Below are 22,518 nucleotides of genomic sequence, written 5' to 3'. Positions count from 1 at the left end.
TTTGCTCTTTCTCCTAAATATTAATGACAGAAAATTGATTTTTCAACCAAATTTGAGTTGAAAGAAGGAAATTTTCTATGTCAATTGCAATTAGAAGTATATTGCAGGGAACTAGCATATATAACGGTGACTCGTCAGTTTACGTTGGAAAAGCATAGGGGAAACAGTAGCCTTGGTCCACCTAAAGGAAATGACTTTTAAAAATGGCCGATGGACGGCCGTGTAAGCCAAAACATTAATTCGTTTCTCTGAATGAGAAATAACTTAAAGCGTTGAAAATTGGAAGCTGGGAAATATATTTGAATGCCTTAATTCACACAAATTATAATAACCATTTGAGGTTTTGATTTTTACAAAGCTTTTTCCTTTTTCACCATATAGTTTCGAGAAAAGTTCACAAAATTATTAAAAAAGTTATATTACAAACATTTTTCGTTGCAAATTGGTTTCCCAGAGCCAAAGAGAAAAGATAAAACAGGAAACAGCTACACTGCAGTATTTTGCAGGAAATGGAGCAATATGTGGAAAAATTGGCCTCGGCCCTCTCGAGGTAAATGGGCTCTGACGTATGCTGTCGATGACCGTGGACCACTGAGGATATAAAAGGGGAGTAGGAACCTCACAAAGCAGAAACTGGAAAATGTTTAAGTTAGCAGGACTGGTGGTCCTCTTCCTAGGCGTGGCTCAGGTAGTTTTAACTAACAAATCTATCAAATTGAAAATATCCAACGTTCTTAACAAAATAAGTGATACGTGTATTTTTAATTGTATGCAATCGTCAATTTGCTTCAGGCCGACAGGGGCATGCAATTTTCTGGCGATTCTCTGAAAAAACTTGCGATTGATCAACCGCAGTTTTGCATCCCCTATTATTTAATGGTAATTATTTCGGAAATAAATATTTCGCAAGAGTAGGCAATGTGTATGGAACTTTTCAGATGGCCCAACAATGTGTCAACGTCCCCAAACTGTTCAATCCACGAATGTTCAAGGAATGCGAGCACGGTGAGGGTAGGAAACTCGGCAATGGTTATATTGGACGCCAGGGCGGGAAACTTGCTCAAGGCGTTAAACGAAACTTCAGGAGGAACCGTAAAGTCCGAGAGGCAAAATGGAATGATCAGGGTGGCTTTGGCTTTAGCAGACCAAAAAGCCCAAGTGACTTTAATAAAATGAGGCAATTTGCGGTTGAAATGACGCCAAAGCGCGGAGGCTGCGACGGGAATGTAGTTTTATTTTATAGCATTTTCCCTTTCCTTTATAATCATTAAATAAAACTTACAGTGTATGGCAGAGTGCGTCCTGAACAGAACCGGACATGTAAGAAACCACTCTTGTTCAGTGGCTTTGCTTTAACTTCAAATAATTGAAATTAACTTCACCTTTTTAGCTCGATAAAAATGGCAACATTGTGTTGGCTAATTTGTTGGCCAATTACACGAATGCTCTCAATGATTTGACCGCGGGTAGCAAGGCCGCCTGGAGCCCACTTATTGCAAATATCATCAATACTTGCATGACCAGTAAGATTCGTTGAGCTCAAGTTACATATAATCTTACCGCTAAAAAAGTCGTGAACCGCTGGAACGTCTAAATTATTTTAAATAATAGCTTGAAAAAAAAATTGATAAATGACACTTGATGTTGGCCGGTCGTATTTTTGAGTTTCTTTTTAAGCAATTTAGTTTGAAAAAATCTCAACCAAAATAACTTGCTATTATCTAGATGTGTCACAATCCACGGAGGTGTTGGCAACAACAACAACAACAACCGCGGCAAGTACCGCACAAACGACCGCAGCGAGTGTTCCTGCTGAGCCGAAAAAGGTCTGCAAAAGCGACAGTCGCAGGTTGATGACGTGCATTCAGATTGCATTAATTACTGTAAGCAATTCTCTTATCTAATGGACAATGCAGCTAGTGTAATAAAACTTATGTGAACACAGCAAGCGCCCAGCTCCGAACTGAAATCAGCCACAAACGGTAAGATTTTTTAAAAATTTACACAATTTTAAAGCAGCTTTGAATGACATCAAAAATTTAGCACCTTCGGTTGATCCAACTATGCCGACCTGCGCCGAAAGAACGGCCCAGTTGAATGGATGCGACTTTAATTACATGCTTACTCCGGATCAACTCCAACAATATTTTGGGGGGTCCCGTCAGAATGGACCTTTGAGGTCACAAAATAGAGGCAGGGGCCAGCGATTGACAGGAGGCACCAAACAAGGCAGCAGTGAAGAGAATGGAGGGCAACCAGGGCAACCCGATATGGACGATGGAAAATAATTATTTTTGAGGTTGCAAGGTATGGGAAAAGGGATTTTTGCAGTGTGATAATGGGATGGTTGCACATGTTTTATACTTTAAAGTTTTTGAGACAAACGTACCTTGCAGAAATGAATGACAAATAAAGGATTTTATAAGAAAATATTTACACGGCTAATTATTTTACTTACCCTTTTATAATCATCATTATATATTTTAAAAATACATTTTTTACAAAGATAAAATTGATTGAAATAATTAATAATAATGGAGACTAAAATTAATTTTTTGCCAAGGCCTAAAGATATTCAACGTCTGAGGACAAAATTTAGATATCAGAAGAGTCCCAGAGTCCCATTTTTGGTATGGAGGTTCTCAATCTCCTGTGTGGTGTGATAAAACTATAATATTTATGTTTTAAATATTGAATTTGAGAAATACTTCAACATGGTCGCAAAAGAAATATTGATCTGTACTGAAACGGAAAATGGCTCAAAGGCGAGCTACGTCCGACGCAAAATTGTACAGGAAACAAACATTGGTTGGTCAGAAAACGCTGGAAAAGCTGTGGCATTGGTCTAAACTTGGGAGGAAATGATTTTTGATGAACGCTGTGGATGACCGTGGACCAACGAAGGTTATAAAAGAGTCAGAACACCACGACGCACAATAACAGGAGAAATGTTGAAGCTTGCGGGACTGGTGTCCCTCATTCTAGGCGTTCAGGTAAAAATCTTTGTTATAAATTTTGGGCCAACATACTAAACGAAAATAATAACCAATATTTATATTTAAAAAAAATCCAGGCCAGCAGTATGAAGCGACCAACGACTTTTGCAATGGACAAATTGGAAAAATATCCACAATTTTGTAACCCGATGTCCTTGATGGTAGAGAAATTTTTTAAAATAAAAATTTTCCTGATACGGAGTAACAAGAAAATGAAAATTGCAGTCAGCTCCTCAATGCATCAATATTCCCAAAGTTTTCAGCCCGGATATGTTTTGGAACTGCAAGAAAGGTGGTGCTCACCGCGAATCCAGAAATCCTTTTGCAATGCTTGCTAGGAAAGGAATCAGAGGCTTTAGTGGAAATTGGAAGAAACGAAGCGAGAAAATGCCACTAGTTTTTCCAATGCGCGCAGGTGCAGGTTGCGACCCCAACGTGATATAATATAAATATATATTTCCATGGTTTTGATTGCAAAACTTTTGTAAATTAAATTTGAAGTGCCTGGCAGAGTGCGTCATGAATAGGACTAATCACGTATGCTAATGTACCAAAAAATAGTATATAAAATACATTAAAATCATAATAAAATTTAGCTTGACGGAAACGGCGCAATATTGGCCGATAGGTTGTTGGAAAATTTCACGATTGCTATCCAGAAATTAAAGCAAGAAGACCAAGAAGTATGGAAACCAATTGTTGAGAAGGTTGTCAAAACTTGCACAGATGGTATGTGATGCCTAACTTGATAGTTTGGAAAGGGTTAATAAAATAATAATTACAGAAGTAGCTAATTCTCCAGAATTACTTACAACAACAACAACAGCGCTACCAGGACAAACAGAACCAACTGTCGAGCAAAAAGCCTGCAAAAGCGATAGTCGTAGAGCTCTCACTTGTTTACAGAGAGCTATGATTGTGGTTTGTATATAATTATTTGGTAAAAATACAAATTGTTTCTTCATCCACACTATCCACAGCAAGCTCCCGACTCCCAGAAACTCTACCTGACAGGAAACAGTAGGATAATAATATTATCAATTTTAAAACCAAATTTTTAATAGTGAGTATGATCAGCTGAAATTCCTGAAGGTATGCCGACGTGCGAAAAAAGGTTGGCGCAATTGCAAGGTTGCGACTACAACTTCATGTTATCAGCTGACCAGCTTAAGGAAGTTTTTGGTGCGCCAGGCGGCCCAGGTGGATTCAATTTTAACGACAGATTCAAGAAAATGAAGCAAAAATTCATGGGAAAACTGGGTGATCTGAAAAATAATAGGGGAGGTCGGCGCAAATCAATTGACACGTTCACAACAATTGATCCTGAGATAACCTCACCTTAATTTTATTGTTTTTTAATTGTATTTGATAATGGTCACGGGTAAAAAAGCATGGATAGGTGAAGGGGGTTGACGCACATTTCTTGAGATTAAATAAACATAACAAAGAATTTCACGATGTTTTATTATTAATTATAAGCTATTTAGCAAACTAATTGGTTGTAAAATTTTCTGCTCATGTAATAAAATGTATATATAATAGGTCATTTATTTATTTCAACTCTCTGATTTATTTAATATAAAACTTAAATCGTTGGAAGAAAATTTTAAAATATATACATATATTATGGTCTTTATTTAAAACTCAATTGAGTACAACTTTCAACTTATATCTTAGAAGGTTAATTCACACATTACTTTAATTTTATTCAATATTTTCCTACAGCTAAAATTTTTTTTAAATGAAGAATACTTTTCCTTAAAATTACAGGTTTTTTTTTTTTTGCTTAATTGTTATTTCACTTCAGATTTTTAGATGACATGTAAAATTATTTCAATATTTTTCAATGATATTTTTTTCTGAATAAAGCTCTTAAAAATTAAAAAATTTGACATGAATAACAAAAACTTAACTGAAACTCATCTGAATGAACAAAACAATGTTCTTGGAGGTAATTATTTTCTATTTCATTACCTCAAAAATTAATGGTGTGTAATTTTTCTATCTGCAATCTAGGACATCACAATTCAGTGACGTAGAAGGGTCCCTGATGGATGTGATTTCAGCGATCATTTCGATAAAATTTTACAGGAAATTTCGAAACTATATGTTCCTGGTAAAAACATGGCTGCCACGGACGTAAACAGAATCAAGGGCATTGCAAATATTAAAATATATGGTGCGGAAAGATTCTTGTTGCGAGATAGCAGACTACTATTCACTTGCAAATTTAAAAAAAAATGTTCCTGTGTATTATTATTATTTATTTATTCTTCTCATTCCATAGATTGATAGAAAAATTTGAAATTGGAAAAAGAGGAGAAAGGTTTACAACTAACAGATGCCTGCGAAAACGCCGATATCATAAGAGACTCGGACGCCGCGGTGAACCCACACTATCAAAAAAAAAGAACACTCATAAAAGCCGCGCTGGTCCAAATTTATTTCATAATTCAGATTTGAAGTTTAAGGTTTTTTATAGCAATGATGTATTGCAGCAGGAGAGGTTTTAATTTTCATACCACGAATTAAAGACAAAAAAATAAAAATTGACATATCGTCAATGTGTGCGCAATTATTGTTAAACTGAAAATGGTAACTGATCCTGGGCTAAAAATTTAATATTACGTTTATCGCTAATCAGCAGCAATAGGAATGCCAAGAATTTCAATAATTAGTGCCTAGCTTCTCTGCATAAAAAAAGAATCAAATTTTGAAACTTAAAAAGACGCACAAAGAAAAACTATGCAATATTGAAAATCACCTCCCAAATGTCATTGGCAATAGCTATGTTGGATTAAACAAAACAAAAATTAATAAAATCGCTTTTATGAAAAAAAAAAAAAAATAAGCATCTTGCGTTACTAAGAATAAGAAGCTAGCTACGCATAGTATATTATACCAAAATTAATTTTTTTTTTGTACTCAAATTATATAAAAAAAATGACTATGAATAATGGCATATTTTGAACCAGGTCATTTTGCTGTAAATCACTTTTAACGTCAATTTACTGTTTTTTTTTTATTCACCTTCAATCATTTCCAACAACTGTGAATCAGAAAATTCCCTGTTTCCTTCATATTTCCACTCTTCCATCACAAGGACAAATGAGGCATATAAAAGTGCATTGAACGATCGGTACAGTCTGAATCAATTGCGAGCCGTTGAAATGGTCAGATTCCTAAGTACATCTTTCATTTTGATTTGCTGCTGCGCCTACCTGGTGGTATGCGAGTTGTTTTACCTTTTTTTTAGTTTGCCCGTTAGATTAAATTTAATATAAATAAGAATACTATTAGAAAATTGTTGGTTGCTAGGGTCAGTGAAATGGATTTGTTGACTTTTTTATTTTATTTTAGAGATAAAGTACAATTTTTTAGCACACCTATTGTATTGGTCTTGTGGGTAATTTATTTGATTTAATTTAGTATCAAGTATTAAAAAAAAAATGGTGATTTGAATTTGGCTTTTCCTCGATGGCTTTTGTGCGTTTTATATTGTTGAAAATCCTAATTTCCCAATACCATTGCAAAAAATTTAGAGTAGAGGGAAAATTTAAATTTTTAACAATAGTGTAGAAAGTAATTTGTAAAATTATGGAAAACTTAAAATCAAATATATTTTCATTTAAATTTTGGATGTCATAAATTTTTTTTTTCTTTTATAATATTTTATAAAATGCCAATCACGTGAGTTAAACAGTTAAAATAAAATTAAGAACCTCGAACTGGACGGCTTAACGTAGAACACAGTCTATACAAGTGTATTAAATACTAATTGTAAGCATTTTTCAATTCATACTTAATTATCAAAATATTGGGGGTATTTAGGCCAGCAGTTTTGACTACTATGGTGACAGTTCTACGGAAAAGTCCTCAACATCTTCATCCTCCGGAAAAGTTTCATCCACCAAGAAACCTCCACCAACTAAGCCGACCCCAAAACCCGTAGAATGCAACCGAGAAGACATTAATGTAAATTTTGATGATGCTTATTTAAAATTAAAACATCTATTTTACAATTAAATTCAGAAAATTGTGAATTGCTGCAAGCTGCCGCAAGTGTTTCCTGCTGGACTGATTGAAAATTGCTCATACACAATGCCCACTCCCAAACCTACCAAACCACCCAAGGGCAACTCAAAAAGGACCAAGAGGGCTCCACCCAAAGGTATTATCAATAAAAATATAGTTAAGCAAAACGTAAAATATTTATTATAATAAAAAACAGGCAGCAAACCAAATCCCCCTACCGTAATATGTTCCATAATTAGTATTTTTTACTTTATTTTTATGGAAAAAATTGATTATTTAGTGTATTGCTGACTGTCTTCTGAAGAGTCAAGGCTTGGTATTTCTTTATCTTCTAAATTAAAAATTTCGCAATTTAATTAATGTAATAATTAACAAATACTTAGATTAGTGACACAGGTGAGATCAATATCAACGGGTTGATCAATTTGATCAACTCTAACGCAAGTGAAATTTGGCTACCATCTTGAATGCAACAATCACTGGCTGCTTTGCTAATTTGACAAGTAATTACTCAGAATTAAAAAAAAAAATACATATTTAATTAAAAAAATGTAATATGGAATAAAAAAAGACGTCAGCAGTTCCATTCCTGCTCCACCGAAGGACGCGTGCAATGCAACCAGCGACATGTTGCTGATGTGCGTGCAGCGTGGACTGCAGATGGTCAGACATTGCAATTAAAATAAAAAATGAAAATTAAATCTTCCCCTTCTAGAATTGTCCTCCAAGTGAAACACTGACCACTGGTAAAGAATGACTTCAATTATGAGCTATTAAAATTGTAATACTTTTATATGTGTAGATAAAAATTGCAAGACCAGGGCTTCAAAGCTTTCAAGCTGCGATCCGTACGCTGCAGCCAAGAATAACAAAGGCAGTAGCAAAGGGAAGTAATATCAAATTGATATTTATTCCAGCTTCTGTATGCAAATTAATCAAAGAATATTTGTATACTTGATATGTGGGGAAATATAAAAGCTTGATTCGAAAAATTTGTTTCATTTTTTATCAAAAGAAAAAAAAGCCAGATCTTAGATTTTATGATTGTGCTTGCGTTTTATAGAAACTAATAGTGAAATATTTTCATAAATTTGAATCATTAGAATTTTTAACAAAAAAAAATGTTAACTTTTGTACTTTAGGGTCGTTGACATCTCTGTTGATAACGTTTGACATTAAATTTTAATAATAATTTTGGAATTACCATTGAAAAAGTTTCTTTTAATTGATAAAAATTTCTTAGCCTATTTTGTGCTTATTTATTTTCTTTACCCACGACAATGAATATGATAGAGCTTAAGTCTTTTATATTTGATTCGGCATTATATTATCTTTTATATTTAAAAAAAATCATCTTCTTGAACTTAAAAGATTGAAAGATTTGTTTGCTGATTGCAAAAAGAAATCTGATTTTTATTGATATTTAGTTATAAAAGCATAAGTTTTGTTAAAATTACTCAAGAAATACCGCGATTTATTATTTGAAAATTATTATTCAGCATGCTTTGCTTTGATACTATCAACTATGGCTCGCTTTCAAAAACAACTATCAGTAAAATTTAATGCTTCCCTGCTCAGTCCACGTCAATCTTCCCAATGACGCATTCCACTCATTTGCAAGGACAAATTATTAGTATAAAAGGGCTCTGAAATAAAGGACGATCCAGTCTGAATCAGAGATTCATCTCGTTGCAGGCAACATGGCTCTTAGCACTATCATTTTGATTTGTTGCTGCGTCTTCCTGGTAAGCATGACAAAATCTTTTCCTTGTTTTTTTTTTCTTTTTACGAATATATTTTTATACACTCAGCTCACTTTTTAATTAAAGTTTTGGATATTGTTGGAGTAAAATTATATAGATGATAAAAAAATTGTCAAATTTTTGGGGGAAATTTAGGTGGCTGCTAATCCTGACGGTAGATCAGAGAGCACCCGAGTCCCCAGAGACAATCACACCGAAAGCTCCAGGTCGACTGGAAGTCCCGGGACTAGACCAACTGAGAAACCGCAAGATTGCAGCCGAGAAGACATTCAAGTATGCACTTTTTGTTTTAGTTGATAACAATAAATGGTATTAATAATTTGAAAAAGAAACTTGCGAGTTGCTGCAAATTGCCTCAAGTATTCCCAGCTGGACTGATTGAAAATTGCTCTTACACGCTGCCCACAACCAAAGCACCTGGCAGTTCAGGAAGTAAGAAAAGGGGCTCGAAGAGATCCAAGAGGGCTCCACCCAAAGGTTCGCCATCAAATTACATCTAAAAGCTACCAAATAATCAAATATCAATAAAAACAGGCAGCAAACTTAGGGATCCAACAGTATAATTATTAATTTTTTTCTTTTAATCCTCTTAAAATTTCTTTTCTCCATTAAAGTGTGTTTCTGACTGTCTTCTGAGAAGTCAGGGCTTGGTATTGTTTGTTACTTTAAAATTGTTAAATTTTCACCCTTACATTCATACATTTTAGATCAGTGGCGCCGGCGTGATCGATATCGGAGGATTGGGAAATTTGATCAACTCCAACGCCAGTGCCGTTTGGGTCCCGGTCTTGAACGCAACAATCACTGGCTGCTTTGCTAACTTGACTAGTAATCGCAAAGTTTTTATAATTATGCAAATATTATAATAAAAACAAATAGACGTCAGCAATTCCGTACCACCTCCACCGAAAGAAGGATGCGTTGCGACCAGCGACCTGTTGCTTATGTGCATCCAACGCGGCCTTCTGTTGGTCAGATTGCAAACTTTAATTTGGAAAATTTAGATCAAATATTTTAATTTTTTAGGGCTGTCCTTCAAGTGAATTGACAACAAGTAATGCGTTTTTCATATTTGAATCATTCAAATTTAATTTTTTTTCTGAATAGATACAACTTGCAAATCCATACCATCAAAGCTTTCGAAGTGCGACCCTTTTGCTGCGGCCAAGAATTATAAGCCTAAGATTTCTTCAACAATCACGACAACCCCGCCAACCACGCCAGCCTCGGGAAAATAATGTCGGCCTGATATTACTGATTTCAGCTTCTTTTTTTCGGAAATTCTCAAAACCAATTGATTAATTTGTTAAAATTAATTAATAATACACATAATAAAATTTCAATTCTGGCAAGCACTTAAAAATTGTTTCAATTATTTTACTCATATACTTAAATAATAAATTACAAGATTAAAATTTTATGTGCCATCCAAATAATGAATTTTCTATTCGCGATTCCTTCATGAAATTTCAATGTGGAATGAGCATACTCATTATATTAATATAAATTATATTTGTTTCATACTTTTAGTTGAATTGTAAAAATCAGCATACATATATTAAAAAGGCTTAACATTAGGATACCTTGCAAAAATATAAAAAAAAAATCATAAATTCAATTCATTTATTGTTCTCCATCGAGTTGGAACCATCAATTGAAAGAAAATTGGTTGGGAGAAAAGAAACGGTGCTAGTGAACAACTCACTAAAACTCATAAAAACCTGGGCGATACTAAAGAGCAATAACTAATTTTTTAGTACTTTGAAGATCATTGAATAAAATTAATTTGTTTTTATTTATTAAGGATAAAAACTCATTCGTCAGCAATGTGTAGAAATTGTGAAGTTTTGTCCTTCATAAAATGTTGACGAATTTCCGGAAGAACGGAAAATGCAAACCGGGTCAACATTGATGATGTGTTGTTTTTTAAATTTTCAGTATTTCTCTTACCTGGAATTCGGTGCGGATGTTTTGTGGACCAGGGCTCTGTCATGATGTTAGCAGTAAAATAAATTTCTTGCCAATTAACCATTTTGCAATGCGCACAACGCCTCTTGATGGGCTGATGGCAATCACTTTTAATCTCTGTTAATCCAGACTGAGACAAAATGCACACGAATTAGGTTCGAAGATACACTTTTCACTTTTGTCTTGCACACTAATTCAACATTATGTACCTCACTTGCCGTCTTCAAAAAATGAGGAGAAAGAACAAGTTTCATTCCGTTTAATACAATGACAATGTTGTTGCTTGTCTTTTATGTTTTGCTTTGGACTTAGGACTGGATTGGAGGCAGTGAGACCGTAAGAAGTGAAGAATTGGCGAAGAAGGCATGCGTGAGGAGGGCATGCGCGAGTAATGGAAACATGACTCGACACGCACCGGCGGCGAAAGGGGCAGCATTGGCAGCATCTCATTTCATTCGTTTTCGTTTTTCATTTCATTCCTCATTCTTTATTCATCATTCATCGTTTTCCTTGAAACCTTCAGTTTTGTTTTGGTGAATCACCGACTAATTGCGAGCACCGTCAGCCTCAGCATCTTCAAGGATTATTCAAAATCCAGATTAAGAGGTATAAAATAAAATTGCTGAAATTTAGCAATGGCCTTGCTAGAACCCTTAAGAAAGCACGAGGAAACGTACATGAAAATCGAAAAAAAGATGAGAGAAACGATCAAGTCTCATAACAATGGCATCCCCTTGAGCGACTACAATATCAAGAAGGTAATTTTTTATATTAAAAAAAAACAAAAAACAAAAATGACGTGATTTAATTTCATTTTATTTTGTTTTCACTGTAATTAAATTTTTGTTTATTTTTATTATTGCATTTGAATTTTACAAAAAAATTTACCTTTTTCATTCATGTTTGTAAATTTTGCTCCTATTTTGTTAGATCAGTCGAGTTGTAAACAAGGACTTAAAAAGAAGGCACGACAACGTTAAAAAATTGATTCTCACAGAGATGAACGCCAAGGAGGCAGAATTGATGGAACTTTACCACGGCAGTCCGAATGCAATGCAGATAATCAAGGATGGCTTCAGTGCTCAGTACTCTGACAATAGCAACATGTTTGGAGTAGGTAAAGATGAAACTTTTAATTTGAATTTTTTTTCCTCCAAAGTCGTCAGAACAATAATTTTTAAAAATATTTAAAATTGAATAAAAAATGCAACAACAGTTTGAAATAATGAAAAGCAAATTTAATACATATGTATTTTCTCACACGTTTTCAGGAATCTACTTTGCAAATTTTTCTTCCAAGAGCAATCAATTTGCATGGGGCAACATGCAGGGCTGTCCACCGCACAGGGATCGCTCATGCTCCAAATGTGTTCGCCACTTGCTCGTCTGCAGTTGCTTCATGGGAAACATTTACAGACCCACGGCTCCAACTCGCCAAGTTCCTAAAGGATTCCACAGTGTGGCTGCAGAACCTGGGGTTGTGCCATCCTTGTGCTACCCTGAGTTTGCAGTCCTCAATGGAGATCAGGTAATTTTTTTTAACAAAAATTTTTTTTGTACAATCTTAACATTTTATTTTTGTAGGCTTTGCCTTTGTATTTGATCGAATATACCATTGTTCCCTGAATAGCCTGCATAATTATACAACTTGACCTCTGGCTTGATTGGCTTGGAATTACAATACTCAATAACGGCAGCACATCAACTCAAGCATTTTTATCATTGATGCTCAAATTGTTTAAAATGATTTTTTGTATCTGGATCGTTGTAATAATTTAGTGATTGATTTTTCTTAATTGAGACTTGCTAAAAAAGGAAAAATAAAAATTTTATTTCAGAGATGTAATGAAGATTTTTTATTACTTTTAATAGGAATTAATCTTAAAACCATCTAAGGAGGAAAGAAATATACTTTTTGAAAAAAAAATTTCTTTTTGATAAAGAAAAAAAAATGGGAGGAATTATACTTTTGTTCAAATAATTAATACTGTGTGTGAGATTCTATTAAGCACTAGCAAGTAAATTATGTAGTCATGTAGTCTACATAATTATATGTTTGAAAATCGAGAAGAAAATAGAAAAAGTAAATGAATACTCACAGGCATGCGTTCTGTCTTTATATATTATATACTTTATGATATGTATTCTAGCAGTTACATATATCAAGACTTAAGAGGGAGCATGCGTATGGACGCATTTTAATGGCAGAGCGGCAACATAACTTTCTTTACATTCATTTTGCGCGGTGGTAAGTTTTCATTTTTGTTGGGTTTATTTATTTATTCTCCATCAAGTAAAGGATAACACAGGTTTGTTCAAAGAGAGAGAGAGCGCAAGAATTGAACTGAAATTATTGCCAATGGACATGGACGTGCTAATACCTTTAAGCAGGGTGGGGAAAACGTTCAAGAAAATTAAAAGGAAGATGACAGAAACGATCACGCCTATAAATGGATCATTCGCTTTGAGCAACTACAATATCTACAAGGTGATTATTGTAAAACTTTGAGTGCCTTTTATAATTAATTATAATATAGATCAGTCGTGTTGTAAACCCGGAATTACGAACGAGGTATGAAATGTGCCAGAAATTGATTCTGGCTGAGATGGGCGAGGAGGAGGCAGAAGTGATGGAACTTTACCACGGCAGTCCAAAAGCAATGCAGATTGTCGAGGAAGGATTCAATTTACGTTATTCCAGAGTTGGGAATATGTTTGGAGAAGTTAATTCCTTTATTGCAAAAATTTCAAGTAAAACACTAAGCAAATAATAAAAAGTAATTAAAGAAAATTAAATATTATTTAAAATCAAGGTCCGTAGCACTTTTTTTTCTAATTTTTGTGGTGTTATAAAAAACAAATTTACTTCCAGGGATCTACTTTTCAAATTTCTCATCCAAGAGCAATCGGTATGCCTGGGGCAACAACAAGGGTTGTCCACTACATGGGATTCTTGCATGCATGGAATGTGTGCGCCACTTGCTGATCTGCCGGTGCTTCATGGGCAATATTTATAGACCTACTGAACCAAACTGCCAAATCCCTAAAGGATTTCACAGTGTGGCCGCAGATCCAGAGGTTGCACCATCCCTCAGATGCCCCGTGGTTTCAGTCCTTAATGGAGATCAGGTGATTTTTTTAATTGTATCGATTTTTTTGCATGGAATTTTAAAATATGTATATAATTTTCATAGGCACTGCCTTTATATTTGGTCGAGTACACCATTGTGCCCTAAGCATACATCAAGAACGGTTTTGAAATTCATTTCATTTCTCAACGATATTTTAGTCACCGCAAGTAAGATATGTTAAGTACATACTGTACCTTAAATACTTGGCAAATGATAAAATATTAGATGCCGTATTTGTAAATAATTTTGAACATGTTTTTGTAGCCATGAAGGTGATATTCATTTCTAATGATTGACGGGACAGTTGAATAGTAAAAAAATTCATAGCACTTTTAAGTTGAATCTAGAAAACTAAAAATTTGCAAATAAGATTTTTTGAATTGTTTATCAAGCATTTTTCAGTCCTTGAAATGAGACTATGGATATAAAGGATAATAAAATGACAGAATTTGTTCCAAATTTTCTCTGTGTTACATTTTTTTTTTTTTTTTTTTTGCTTACTACACCAACCAGGTAGCAATAATGTCGATGACGCGCTGTCTGGCGTTAAGAAGTACTGGCTCGTCATCCAATCTGGAACTTCCAAGGTCCCTGCAATGCGAGTGACCTGAAAACGCAAGCGTCTTATTTCTTTCATCTTTTTTATTTAAAATTTTTATTTTTACCGTCAATCATGATGACTGGCGAGTCTGGATTCAGATCGGTCTCGCGTCCAAGGGCGTGCCAGGGGTCAAGACTGCCATGGGTGTAGATGACCCTGGTTATTTCAGGGTTGAGACCGCCATACTCAAGGTTGGAACGGTCAACGCCAGACTGAGACACTTCCTGCGTGAATCTGGAAAAATGAGGCAGCAAAAATAATTTAAAGTTGAAATCCAAAACCGAACTCAGCATTTTGAAACAGAGAAAATATTATTTTAAATTATTTTGTTCCATTTAAAAATTGTGGAGAAAGTTTCCTATCAAGGAAAACTGAATGCTGACATTGCATCACATTGCATGATGTCTTTATTAGAGATTTTTCTTACTTAGAAAGAGAATTTTTGTCTAAATTGTTTCCTGATAAAACTTGAAAAAATTCACATAAAAAAACCATTTGATATTTTAACCACAGGACGCAAATTTATATGTTATATTTTGTGGACAAAAAATATATTATGTAATTAATGTTGAACTTACTCTGGTCCATAAACTTCAAGGTTGAAAAGAATGGAGAAGGACAAGGGTACGTTTTGGCCAAAGGGTTGGTTGGGGGAGCTCAAACTCTGGTAATAGCCGAATTCAGTGGCGGTCTGGTACACCCATTGACGTGCTGTATGTCATATTATTTTAGAAAAATAATCGCTTTCAAAGATTTGAGGTTAAACTCACTGACGTCTCCTGAGTACTGGATGTCGTCCCTGTAATAGTCGAACATGGCCTTGGCCGTGATGTCAAGTTGCGCTCCACCGAAGTAGTCGTTCCAGTACTGAGCAACGGTTTGCAGAGGAGTACTTTGTCCGGCAACGATGGTTTGGCAAAGTGTCACCAAATTTCCACCCCTGGCGTACTGAACCTCTCCCGCGAACAGGTAGGAAATGGTAGCCCTCAAGTTCATCACGTCGTCTTGGTTGGCCAAGTCGATGGGATAGAACAAGCTTTTAAAAGTTACAATTAAAAAATCAACATTATTTTAAATTCTCGTTGATGTGAATTGAAAACAATAGAAAATTGAATAGTTTAGACCAATTTTTGCTTTAATTAAAAATATGATATTTAATTTTTTTAAATATATCCTTTGAAAAGAAAAAAAAGTAACCTTGGTTACTTTGTAAATGTAGAGATTTTAATTTAGTTTTTCAATAACGCTTCCTTAAATCAATAATTTTTGTTAATTATGACCCTTAGGCCTTAGTTAATAATAAATATATCTGCAAATTTTTAGAAATAATAATTTTGTAAATTCTGTTTAATACCTTATGACAACATTTTTAAAGTTAAATTATTAATCTAAGTTATTTTTTAACATTAAATTTACCAAAACCACCTACAATAATCGATCTAATGATCATTATCAAATTTATTTATTTACTTGAAGAGCTGGGTGATAGTTGCAGAGTCTCCGGCCTCAATGAGTGCGTCAAGTTCATCAGTGGAAGCCTGAATAACAGCCGGACAGGCAGGGTCGGTGGCCACAAGGGCCTCGTTGACGACTTCCATGTACTCGGGGAAGTCGAGTTGCGCCAAAATTGGAGCACTGGAAGCGTAGGCTCCGTAGAAGATGTGTGGATAGCGGCCGCGAGCCCACGCTGCCATGTTAGCCGAGTACGAACCTCCGACCACGATCCACGGGCCGTTGAGACCGAGCGATTCCTTCAAGCTAAGGGCGAAGGTGGCAGCGTCCTCCAGGGCTTGGTCGACGCTCAGGTACTTCAGGTTGGCGGAACTTGTGTCTCTGCATTTGTGTTAGTTTATAATAAAATTTTAATAAATAAACACATTTTTTTAAAAAATAATCTTACGGAGTAGGTCGGCTCTGTCCATAGTATCTGTGCTCAAGATCAATTGTGAAGCCATTGAAATTGTTAGCGAGTTGGCCAACAAAGGTGAACTCAACCTCGCCAGGGTCGGCCTCCCATTCGCCTGCCAGGTACAGAAAGACGGGTGCTCCAGGGGTGTAAGCATTAGTGGAAATGAAGTATCGCTAAAATTTGATATTATATGTCATTAAATGAAAGTATTTTTCAATAAGTTTCATAATTTTTCCATTTAAAATAAATCGTATAATATAAATATTCATTGTACATTAGAAAGAATTAAGCTTATTGCTGGTTATTTAAATTTTTACAATAAAAGAATAGCATATTTCCAGAAAATTTTATCTCAGCGTTTTCTAAATTTTTATTACAAAAAAAAAAAAATCATAATAAAATTACATTTAATTCAGTTTTATTCTATATTTACAGCCATGCAGGTACGAATTTGTGAGAAATTGTAAAACTTGTTCTGTTGACAAGTGCCACGTATAAATTTATCTTATCAATACTAAATTCACCTGCTGCCACGTAGCATTATTGAAAGCATCAAAGTGGTCCAATCTCTGCGTGAAATATTGGGTGGTGTGAGCCCTGGCAGGTCCAAACTGCTTTGGAGGAGGAGGAGGGCCACGGCGGATGACCTGCATGGGGTTGACGACCTTGGTTGCGGGCAGGGCCGCTACCAGGGTGGCGGCCAGAAGGCCCAAAACGACGACAGCAAGACGCGACATCTTGGAGATGAGTGGTCCTTTTCGGACTCTATAGATTCAATTCTTTATCATCGCAATAGTGCAAAAATTATCTCTGGGGAACACCTATCAGCTTCACTCCGAGTGTCGACTCAAGGTTTTTACGATTGATACTCAAGAAATCTTTTTATCTGATTGTTTTCATACTGACCATAAATCACCCTATTTAATGTTTTTCTAACTGACTGAATATTTTTTAATAAAGTATATTTATTTATACTATCAAATATAAAATTTGATACAAAATAAATTCACCCTTGAAAAGTGAAACAATGATTTGAAGCTAATTAAAAATAAAATCATAATAAAACATGAATATTTATTTAATTTTATGTACATATATAGAGATTTTATATTTGGTGAGAAATTCAAAAGTCAACTTAATTATTTTATAATGTGCAAAAAATTTATAAGATACACTCTCAATGTGGCCAATATTTCTTCTGTTTTGTTTACAATTTTTTATGTTATATGCTTTGCTTGGTGTTGGAGAATATAATTTCCTAATCAGTCCTTTTTATTATTTTGATTGCAAAAATGAACACTCAAGTGATTGATAATTTTCATTCAGAGTTTAATATAAGCTAAAAATTAAAAATAATATATGTATGATTCCAATAATCTTCTTACGGAAATTCTGTGTTTGCATTTTTATTATTTTAATCTTCGCATTTTCACAGCCAACTAGAAACAATTTCAATGATACGCAGCCTGGCATCAATAAGTTGCTGCGGGTCATCAGAGCTGGGCACTCCGACTGTGTCATAGCAGTGCGACAGACCTATAAGATTTGCATATTTTTTATTATTATTAATTTTCTTTAAAATTAAATGCATTTTGTACCTTCAATCATTATAACAGGCGAGTCAGGATTTAGGTCAGTTTCGCGTCCAAGGGCGTGCCAGGGGTCAAGAGTGCCGTGGGTGTAGATGACCCTGGTTACGTCAGGATTGAGACCTCCAAAGGCAAGGTTGGTGCGGTCAATACCTGACTGGGTCAGTTCTCGTGTGAACCTTCCAAAATTCGTATTACCATTAAAAAAAATGTGAAAAATTAAATTTTTTTTTTTTTTAACAAAACACTGAAATTTAACCGATTCTTTAAAATCATCACTTCTAACAAAATAAATAATTATTTAATTAATTAAGAATGTCTTTAAAATAATTTACACAATAAATCATTTATAATTAACTTACTCGGGGCCATAAACTTCAGCGTTAAAGCGGAGGAACAATTCTTCAGTCATATTCTGGCCAAAGGGTTGATTTTGAGAGGCCAGGCTTTGGTAATAACCCAATTCGATCGCAGAATGGTATAACCAAGGGCGGTCTAATTAAGAATTAGAATTTGACCGACCTCTTGTTAGTTTATTAGTATTTTGAATCTCCTAACTTACTGACGTCATCCGAGAACTGGATGTCGTTTTTGTAATAGCTGAACAAGTCGTCGGTGACAACGTTGATCTGGGCTCCATTAAAGGTGTCCCTAAAGAACTGAGCCACCGTTTCCAAAGGAGTGCTCTGTCCGGCAACAAGGGTCTCACAGACCCTTGCTAGGCTGCCTCGCACGGCGTACTGCACCTCTTGGCCGAATACGATTAAGGAAATATAGAACCGCAGAAGCATCAGATCGTACTTGTTGGCCAGGTCAATTGTAGAGGCCAAGCTTAATGATTAAAAAAAAATAACATAGTAAGTAAAATATAATATAATGTAATATACAACCTTAAATAAATGATACAATAAAAATATATGATTTAATTAGAAAATATTTAATCTTCTCAATTATTAATTTGGTTGTTTTATTCCTTACAGTTAAATAGGAGAAATAATTAATTTATCTTTTACTTTCCGAATTTTATTTAAATTATGCTTTGAATGCTTCATGATGAATTATTGATTAATTACTTGAAAAGTTGGGTGATTTTTTCTGCGTCTCCGTTCAAGATAAGCGCGTCAAGTTCATCAGTGGAGGCCTGAATGACAACCGGGCAGGCAGGGTCGGTGGCCACAAGGGCCTCGTTTACGACCTCCATGTACTCAGGTATGCCGAGTTGCGCCAGGATGGGTGCACTGGAGGCGTAGGCGCCCACAAAGATGTGCGGGTAGCGAGCGCGCGCCCACGCTGCTAGGTTAGCAGAGTACGATTCTCCAATTACGATCCACGGGCCGTTGAGACCGAGCGATTCCTTCAAACTCAAGGCGAAGTTGGCTGCGTCCTCCAGGGCTTGGTCAACGCTCAGGTACTTCAGATTTTCGAGACTTGTGTTTCTGTATTTAAATGATTAATTCCATAAAAGATATGTAAAATAAGCATTTCAAAATATTACTTTGAAATAATATAATTGTCATGCATAATAATTTTGTTTTTTAAATAAAATAATTAATAATCATAGAGTTTGATTATGGTCTACAAGCTAAATCAGGAATTTATTATTGTATTAATTCATAAAAATTATTACAAAAAAAATTAATATTATATAATCCATTGAGGCGTTTTGAAAAAAAAAACTGTTAATAAAACTTTCGCTGATTTTATATACAAAGAAATAATAACTAGTAAAATATTTAAAATAAATTCCTGTACAAACTAATGAAAATGAGGATTATCTTTTCTCTTGCAAATTTCAAATGGATTTTACAGTTCATAATTTCAATGAAACAAAATCTTACGGAGTAGGCCTGCTCTGTCCGTAGTATCTATGTTCAAGATCTATGGTGATTCCACTAAAATTGGCGGCCAGTTGACTAATAAAGGTGAACTCGATCTCCACAGGGTCGGCCTCCCATTCGCCTGCTAATAACAGGAAAATGGGAGCTCCGGGAACGTATACGTCCGTGGAAATAAAATACCGCTGAAAAGATTACAAATTTCATGTAATAATTTAAAAATTCTTCCTCCACTGTATTTTTATCATGAAATTTCCTCTTATCAAAATTTTACTTCGGCTCTTAATTTTCCACCGCGATTTTTTTACGGATGCATGGTCATGGTCACACTTTTGGAGAGTAGATGATTTCATGAACAAAATAGCAGTCGAAGGGAGAATGTCCCAAGATTTGATTTTTCTTCAATGTAACATTGAGTCGCATGCAAATTTTTACTATTTCCAAAATAAAAAAGGCCCATAATTTGGTTTAAAATTGTAAAATTAAAATACTGCCTTATAAAAAGACTAGAAAATAAAATTTATTGGCGGGCCCATATGGACATATAAACTAACCATATTTACCATTCTATTACTTTTGTATAAAATGAAAATCGCTAGAGCCTCAAATCCCCTCTTTTAACCAAATAAAAATTATTTAATCTTTTATTATTATTTTCTTTTTTCACATAATAAAATAGGTATCACCTGCTGCCAAGTAGCATTATTAAACACGTCAAAGTGGTCCAATCTCTGCGTGAAAAATTGGGTGGTGTGAGCTCTGGCAGGACCGAGCTTCTTTGGAGGCCCTCGACGGATGACCTGTAAGGTATTTATGACCCTCGATGATGGTAGAGCCACAACCAGGTGGCAGCCAAGAGGCCCAAAACGACGACAGCCACTCTGGTCATCTCAAAGACTACTTGCAGTTCAGCCAAAATAATGAATCCAGACAAAAGTAATCCACAATCGCAAAAAAATATCTGTTTGGTCTTATCAGCATCACTTGAAGTGGCTGAATGGCAGCTCCAGATTTTTAGGAATTCCCCGTTGTTATTTTATATCGAAATAGGGAAATCCAATTATTAAATTACTAAAATTTAAAATTCTTAACTATAACAATTTTTTTTGTAGATTATGATCAGAGATTGAAGACAAAATTCTCAAAACATTTAATAAAATAACGATTGAAAATTGTTGTATGAGGATTGTACAATCTAAAATGACAATTCAAAAGTATGTCGCTTCAGGTTCATTTTTATTTACATACAGTAGCACAGGCATTCAAACCGACAGCCAAGAGAGACACAAAATCCAATCTGCAGTTTTTCACTTGAATTTTGGAGAATGAAGTTTTGGTACATTTAACAGGATTGTAGGCCAATTCCAGGTCTATAGAAGGCGGTGAATCTGCATGTGCACCTTTCAATACAATAAACTCACTTTTTTTTTTTAATTTAATCAAAATAAATAAATACCCTCCTATGTTTTTGCCTGTCAGCCATAAAAATTATTGCCTCTTCTTGAATAGGATGTGCATTTAAAAATAAAATTATAAAATTTCAAAAATGCAGCTCCTTTGCTTCTATGCAATTTGTAACTAAACAATCAGCATCAAAAGTCCAAAAGGCACCACATCAAATTAAGGATTCTCTCTGTCCTCGTCTAAATGTTCCATCCACCGACTTATCTTTAGTACAGATTATTACCAAAAAGCATATATTTTTTTTGTCATGATTCTTTTGATTTTTCTGGTGTGTGTTTGTGTGTGAGTATAAACGGAAATTGCGGCGTTTTTTAATATATATACTTTTTTAAAGGAGACAAACAGTACTTTTTTTTTGAACAGTAACAACTTTTCAGATTTTTTCTCATGCGCTCTCACGTGTTTTTCTATTGCTTTTCCATAATGATTGATTATAATAACACAGTCTTCAGTGTAATGTCTCAATTGTTTAGTTAGTTTATCCCATTTCGAGTTGCCGCCCCCTCTGCTAATTTTTTAATTTGCTCTGCACATTCAGCGGCGGTCGAGTTAGTTCCTCTCCTGCACTCATAATTATGTCCGCGGGACGATATCACAGATCACGAGAAATATTCCAAGCACTCTATTTTTCAACAGCAGCTCCCTCGAAACTCCTTCTTCGTCAACAGTAAGTTAGTTAGTCTCTCTCTCTTGTTCACTATTTTCATCTAGCTCAGAACGTTAGTCACTCACAGCAACAAAGGATGTCGATGCAAATCCTGCAGATAAATGTAATATTTTAATTAATGCTATTTCAATTTTAAAGATAAATTTTTTTTACCTAGAGTCACCTGTTGAAAATTCCAGACAAGGAGATGAGAAGAACAAAGGCCGAAGAAAGTGTGACCCTTGAGGGTGAAATACCAGCGCTGCTGTTTTCCTCCATACAATTGCCTGTAATTGAAAATTGATTAATTAGAAAATCAAAGGTCTTTAGTTGTGTATGCATAATTTTTATTTATATTTTATTTATTTTCTAAAAGAAATGAATATTATACATTATGTAAAATTAACCTCTGAATTCAAAATTTAGTATATGATTAAATATTTTGGCTTCTCATTTTTCTTACAACAAAACATTATAAATTGTTACAGATAATTTTAAATTGTGTAACATTAGCAATTGAAGTGAATTGTTTATTGAAGAAGTTCTTTTGATAGTGAATTAACGTTGCCAACTGATGATTT

At 34.6% G+C, this 22,518-nt stretch overlaps 9 protein-coding genes across 15 annotated transcripts in view; 5 read left to right on the top strand and 4 right to left on the bottom strand.

Annotated features, from left to right (window-relative positions):
- The window catches only part of LOC132199609 (uncharacterized), a 48,511-nt gene extending 37,454 nt beyond the window's left edge, over positions 1-11,057 (bottom strand). Inside the window, exon 1 of the mRNA XM_059624672.1 lies at positions 10,745-11,057. The gene's annotated coding sequence lies outside the window, so the exon portion shown is untranslated. The remainder of the gene's footprint in view (positions 1-10,744) is intronic.
- On the top strand, positions 552-2,432 carry LOC132194427 (uncharacterized). The gene is made up of 8 exons (XM_059615685.1): positions 552-688; positions 793-879; positions 939-1,226; positions 1,285-1,320; positions 1,391-1,523; positions 1,726-1,883; positions 1,946-1,982; positions 2,044-2,432. The coding sequence occupies exons 1-8, from the start codon at positions 641-643 to the stop codon at positions 2,286-2,288; spliced, it is 1,032 nt and encodes a 343-aa protein (XP_059471668.1). The 5' UTR covers positions 552-640; the 3' UTR covers positions 2,289-2,432.
- Positions 2,865-4,506, top strand: LOC132195935 (uncharacterized). The gene is made up of 8 exons (XM_059618251.1): positions 2,865-2,993; positions 3,074-3,157; positions 3,222-3,431; positions 3,498-3,533; positions 3,593-3,725; positions 3,781-3,917; positions 3,977-4,016; positions 4,074-4,506. Exons 1-8 carry the CDS (start codon positions 2,949-2,951, stop codon positions 4,337-4,339), a joined length of 951 nt encoding a protein of 316 aa, XP_059474234.1. The 5' UTR covers positions 2,865-2,948; the 3' UTR covers positions 4,340-4,506.
- On the top strand, positions 6,109-7,972 carry LOC132197114 (uncharacterized). The gene is made up of 9 exons (XM_059620197.1): positions 6,109-6,223; positions 6,828-6,971; positions 7,029-7,167; positions 7,228-7,250; positions 7,312-7,347; positions 7,415-7,534; positions 7,603-7,694; positions 7,747-7,777; positions 7,834-7,972. The coding sequence occupies exons 1-6, from the start codon at positions 6,167-6,169 to the stop codon at positions 7,496-7,498; spliced, it is 483 nt and encodes a 160-aa protein (XP_059476180.1). The 5' UTR covers positions 6,109-6,166; the 3' UTR covers positions 7,499-7,534; positions 7,603-7,694; positions 7,747-7,777; positions 7,834-7,972.
- Positions 8,673-10,157, top strand: LOC132195000 (uncharacterized). The gene is made up of 9 exons (XM_059616673.1): positions 8,673-8,776; positions 8,930-9,067; positions 9,124-9,271; positions 9,329-9,351; positions 9,409-9,444; positions 9,502-9,622; positions 9,674-9,765; positions 9,821-9,848; positions 9,902-10,157. Exons 1-9 carry the CDS (start codon positions 8,732-8,734, stop codon positions 10,030-10,032), a joined length of 762 nt encoding a protein of 253 aa, XP_059472656.1. The 5' UTR covers positions 8,673-8,731; the 3' UTR covers positions 10,033-10,157.
- Positions 11,058-11,170: 113 nt separating the features above from the next.
- Positions 11,171-12,557, top strand: LOC132196494 (poly [ADP-ribose] polymerase tankyrase-2-like). Of its 2 annotated transcripts, XM_059619204.1 has the most exons (5): positions 11,171-11,368; positions 11,425-11,520; positions 11,693-11,879; positions 12,034-12,290; positions 12,347-12,557. In XM_059619204.1, the coding sequence occupies exons 2-5, from the start codon at positions 11,440-11,442 to the stop codon at positions 12,386-12,388; spliced, it is 567 nt and encodes a 188-aa protein (XP_059475187.1). In that variant the 5' UTR covers positions 11,171-11,368; positions 11,425-11,439; the 3' UTR covers positions 12,389-12,557. The 2 variants fall into 2 exon arrangements, with proteins under 2 accessions (XP_059475187.1, XP_059475178.1); XM_059619195.1 differs by having other exon boundaries at positions 11,171-11,520.
- Positions 12,558-14,259: 1,702 nt separating this feature from the next.
- On the bottom strand, positions 14,260-17,177 carry LOC132192391 (putative serine protease K12H4.7). The gene is made up of 7 exons (XM_059612343.1): positions 16,928-17,177; positions 16,395-16,576; positions 15,965-16,327; positions 15,265-15,530; positions 15,073-15,205; positions 14,559-14,728; positions 14,260-14,500 (listed from the first exon to the last, which is right to left on the bottom strand). The coding sequence occupies exons 1-7, from the start codon at positions 17,138-17,140 to the stop codon at positions 14,394-14,396; spliced, it is 1,434 nt and encodes a 477-aa protein (XP_059468326.1). The 5' UTR covers positions 17,141-17,177; the 3' UTR covers positions 14,260-14,393.
- A 419-nt stretch (positions 17,178-17,596) lies between these two features.
- LOC132192914 (putative serine protease K12H4.7) lies at positions 17,597-21,169 on the bottom strand. The gene is made up of 8 exons (XM_059613143.1): positions 21,076-21,169; positions 20,514-20,716; positions 19,831-20,012; positions 19,066-19,428; positions 18,555-18,823; positions 18,355-18,487; positions 18,002-18,171; positions 17,597-17,939 (listed from the first exon to the last, which is right to left on the bottom strand). The coding sequence occupies exons 1-8, from the start codon at positions 21,167-21,169 to the stop codon at positions 17,833-17,835; spliced, it is 1,521 nt and encodes a 506-aa protein (XP_059469126.1). The 3' UTR covers positions 17,597-17,832.
- Positions 21,051-22,518, bottom strand: part of LOC132201685 (uncharacterized) — a 167,582-nt gene continuing 166,114 nt past the window's right edge. For all 6 annotated transcript variants that reach the window (XM_059628090.1, XM_059628057.1, XM_059628048.1 and 3 more), the window contains 2 exons: positions 22,112-22,224; positions 21,051-22,049 (listed from right to left, as the gene is read on the bottom strand). In XM_059628090.1, the coding sequence (XP_059484073.1) occupies positions 22,118-22,224 (107 nt within the window). In that variant the 3' untranslated portion in view covers positions 21,051-22,049; positions 22,112-22,117. The remainder of the gene's footprint in view (positions 22,050-22,111; positions 22,225-22,518) is intronic.

This window comes from Neocloeon triangulifer, unplaced genomic scaffold (genome assembly GCF_031216515.1).
Source record: "Neocloeon triangulifer isolate White Clay Creek 2 clone unplaced genomic scaffold, ASM3121651v1 ptg000001l, whole genome shotgun sequence".
Classification (NCBI taxonomy): domain Eukaryota; kingdom Metazoa; phylum Arthropoda; class Insecta; order Ephemeroptera; family Baetidae; genus Neocloeon; species Neocloeon triangulifer.
This window is presented reverse-complemented; position numbering and strand designations above follow the sequence as displayed.

Coding starts and splice junctions, on each gene's coding strand:
- LOC132194427 (XM_059615685.1), top strand. CDS start 641: ATGTTTAAGTTAGCAGGACTGGTGGTCCTCTTCCTAGGCGTGGCTCAG. Junction 1,227..1,284: donor GCGGAGGCTGCGACGGGAAT/GTAGTTTTATTT, acceptor TAAAACTTACAG/TGTATGGCAGAGTGCGTCCT. Junction 1,884..1,945: donor TTCAGATTGCATTAATTACT/GTAAGCAATTCT, acceptor ATGTGAACACAG/CAAGCGCCCAGCTCCGAACT.
- LOC132195935 (XM_059618251.1), top strand. CDS start 2,949: ATGTTGAAGCTTGCGGGACTGGTGTCCCTCATTCTAGGCGTTCAG. Junction 3,158..3,221: donor GTAACCCGATGTCCTTGATG/GTAGAGAAATTT, acceptor TGAAAATTGCAG/TCAGCTCCTCAATGCATCAA. Junction 4,017..4,073: donor ACTCTACCTGACAGGAAACA/GTAGGATAATAA, acceptor GAGTATGATCAG/CTGAAATTCCTGAAGGTATG.
- LOC132197114 (XM_059620197.1), top strand. CDS start 6,167: ATGGTCAGATTCCTAAGTACATCTTTCATTTTGATTTGCTGCTGCGCC. Junction 6,224..6,827: donor GCTGCTGCGCCTACCTGGTG/GTATGCGAGTTG, acceptor GGGGGTATTTAG/GCCAGCAGTTTTGACTACTA. Junction 6,972..7,028: donor GCAACCGAGAAGACATTAAT/GTAAATTTTGAT, acceptor AATTAAATTCAG/AAAATTGTGAATTGCTGCAA.
- LOC132195000 (XM_059616673.1), top strand. CDS start 8,732: ATGGCTCTTAGCACTATCATTTTGATTTGTTGCTGCGTCTTCCTG. Junction 8,777..8,929: donor TTTGTTGCTGCGTCTTCCTG/GTAAGCATGACA, acceptor GGGGAAATTTAG/GTGGCTGCTAATCCTGACGG. Junction 9,445..9,501: donor TTCTGAGAAGTCAGGGCTTG/GTATTGTTTGTT, acceptor CATACATTTTAG/ATCAGTGGCGCCGGCGTGAT.
- LOC132196494 (XM_059619195.1), top strand. CDS start 11,398: ATGGCCTTGCTAGAACCCTTAAGAAAGCACGAGGAAACGTACATGAAA. Junction 11,521..11,692: donor GCGACTACAATATCAAGAAG/GTAATTTTTTAT, acceptor CTATTTTGTTAG/ATCAGTCGAGTTGTAAACAA. Junction 12,291..12,346: donor CAGTCCTCAATGGAGATCAG/GTAATTTTTTTT, acceptor TTATTTTTGTAG/GCTTTGCCTTTGTATTTGAT.
- LOC132192391 (XM_059612343.1), bottom strand. CDS start 17,140: ATGTCGCGTCTTGCTGTCGTCGTTTTGGGCCTTCTGGCCGCCACCCTG. Junction 16,328..16,394: donor GGACAGAGCCGACCTACTCC/GTAAGATTATTT, acceptor ACACAAATGCAG/AGACACAAGTTCCGCCAACC. Junction 14,501..14,558: donor GCCAGTCATCATGATTGACG/GTAAAAATAAAA, acceptor TTGCGTTTTCAG/GTCACTCGCATTGCAGGGAC.
- LOC132192914 (XM_059613143.1), bottom strand. CDS start 21,169: ATGTACCAAAACTTCATTCTCCAAAATTCAAGTGAAAAACTGCAGATT. Junction 19,429..19,830: donor GGACAGAGCAGGCCTACTCC/GTAAGATTTTGT, acceptor ATTTAAATACAG/AAACACAAGTCTCGAAAATC. Junction 18,488..18,554: donor CCAGTTCTCGGATGACGTCA/GTAAGTTAGGAG, acceptor ATTCTTAATTAG/ACCGCCCTTGGTTATACCAT.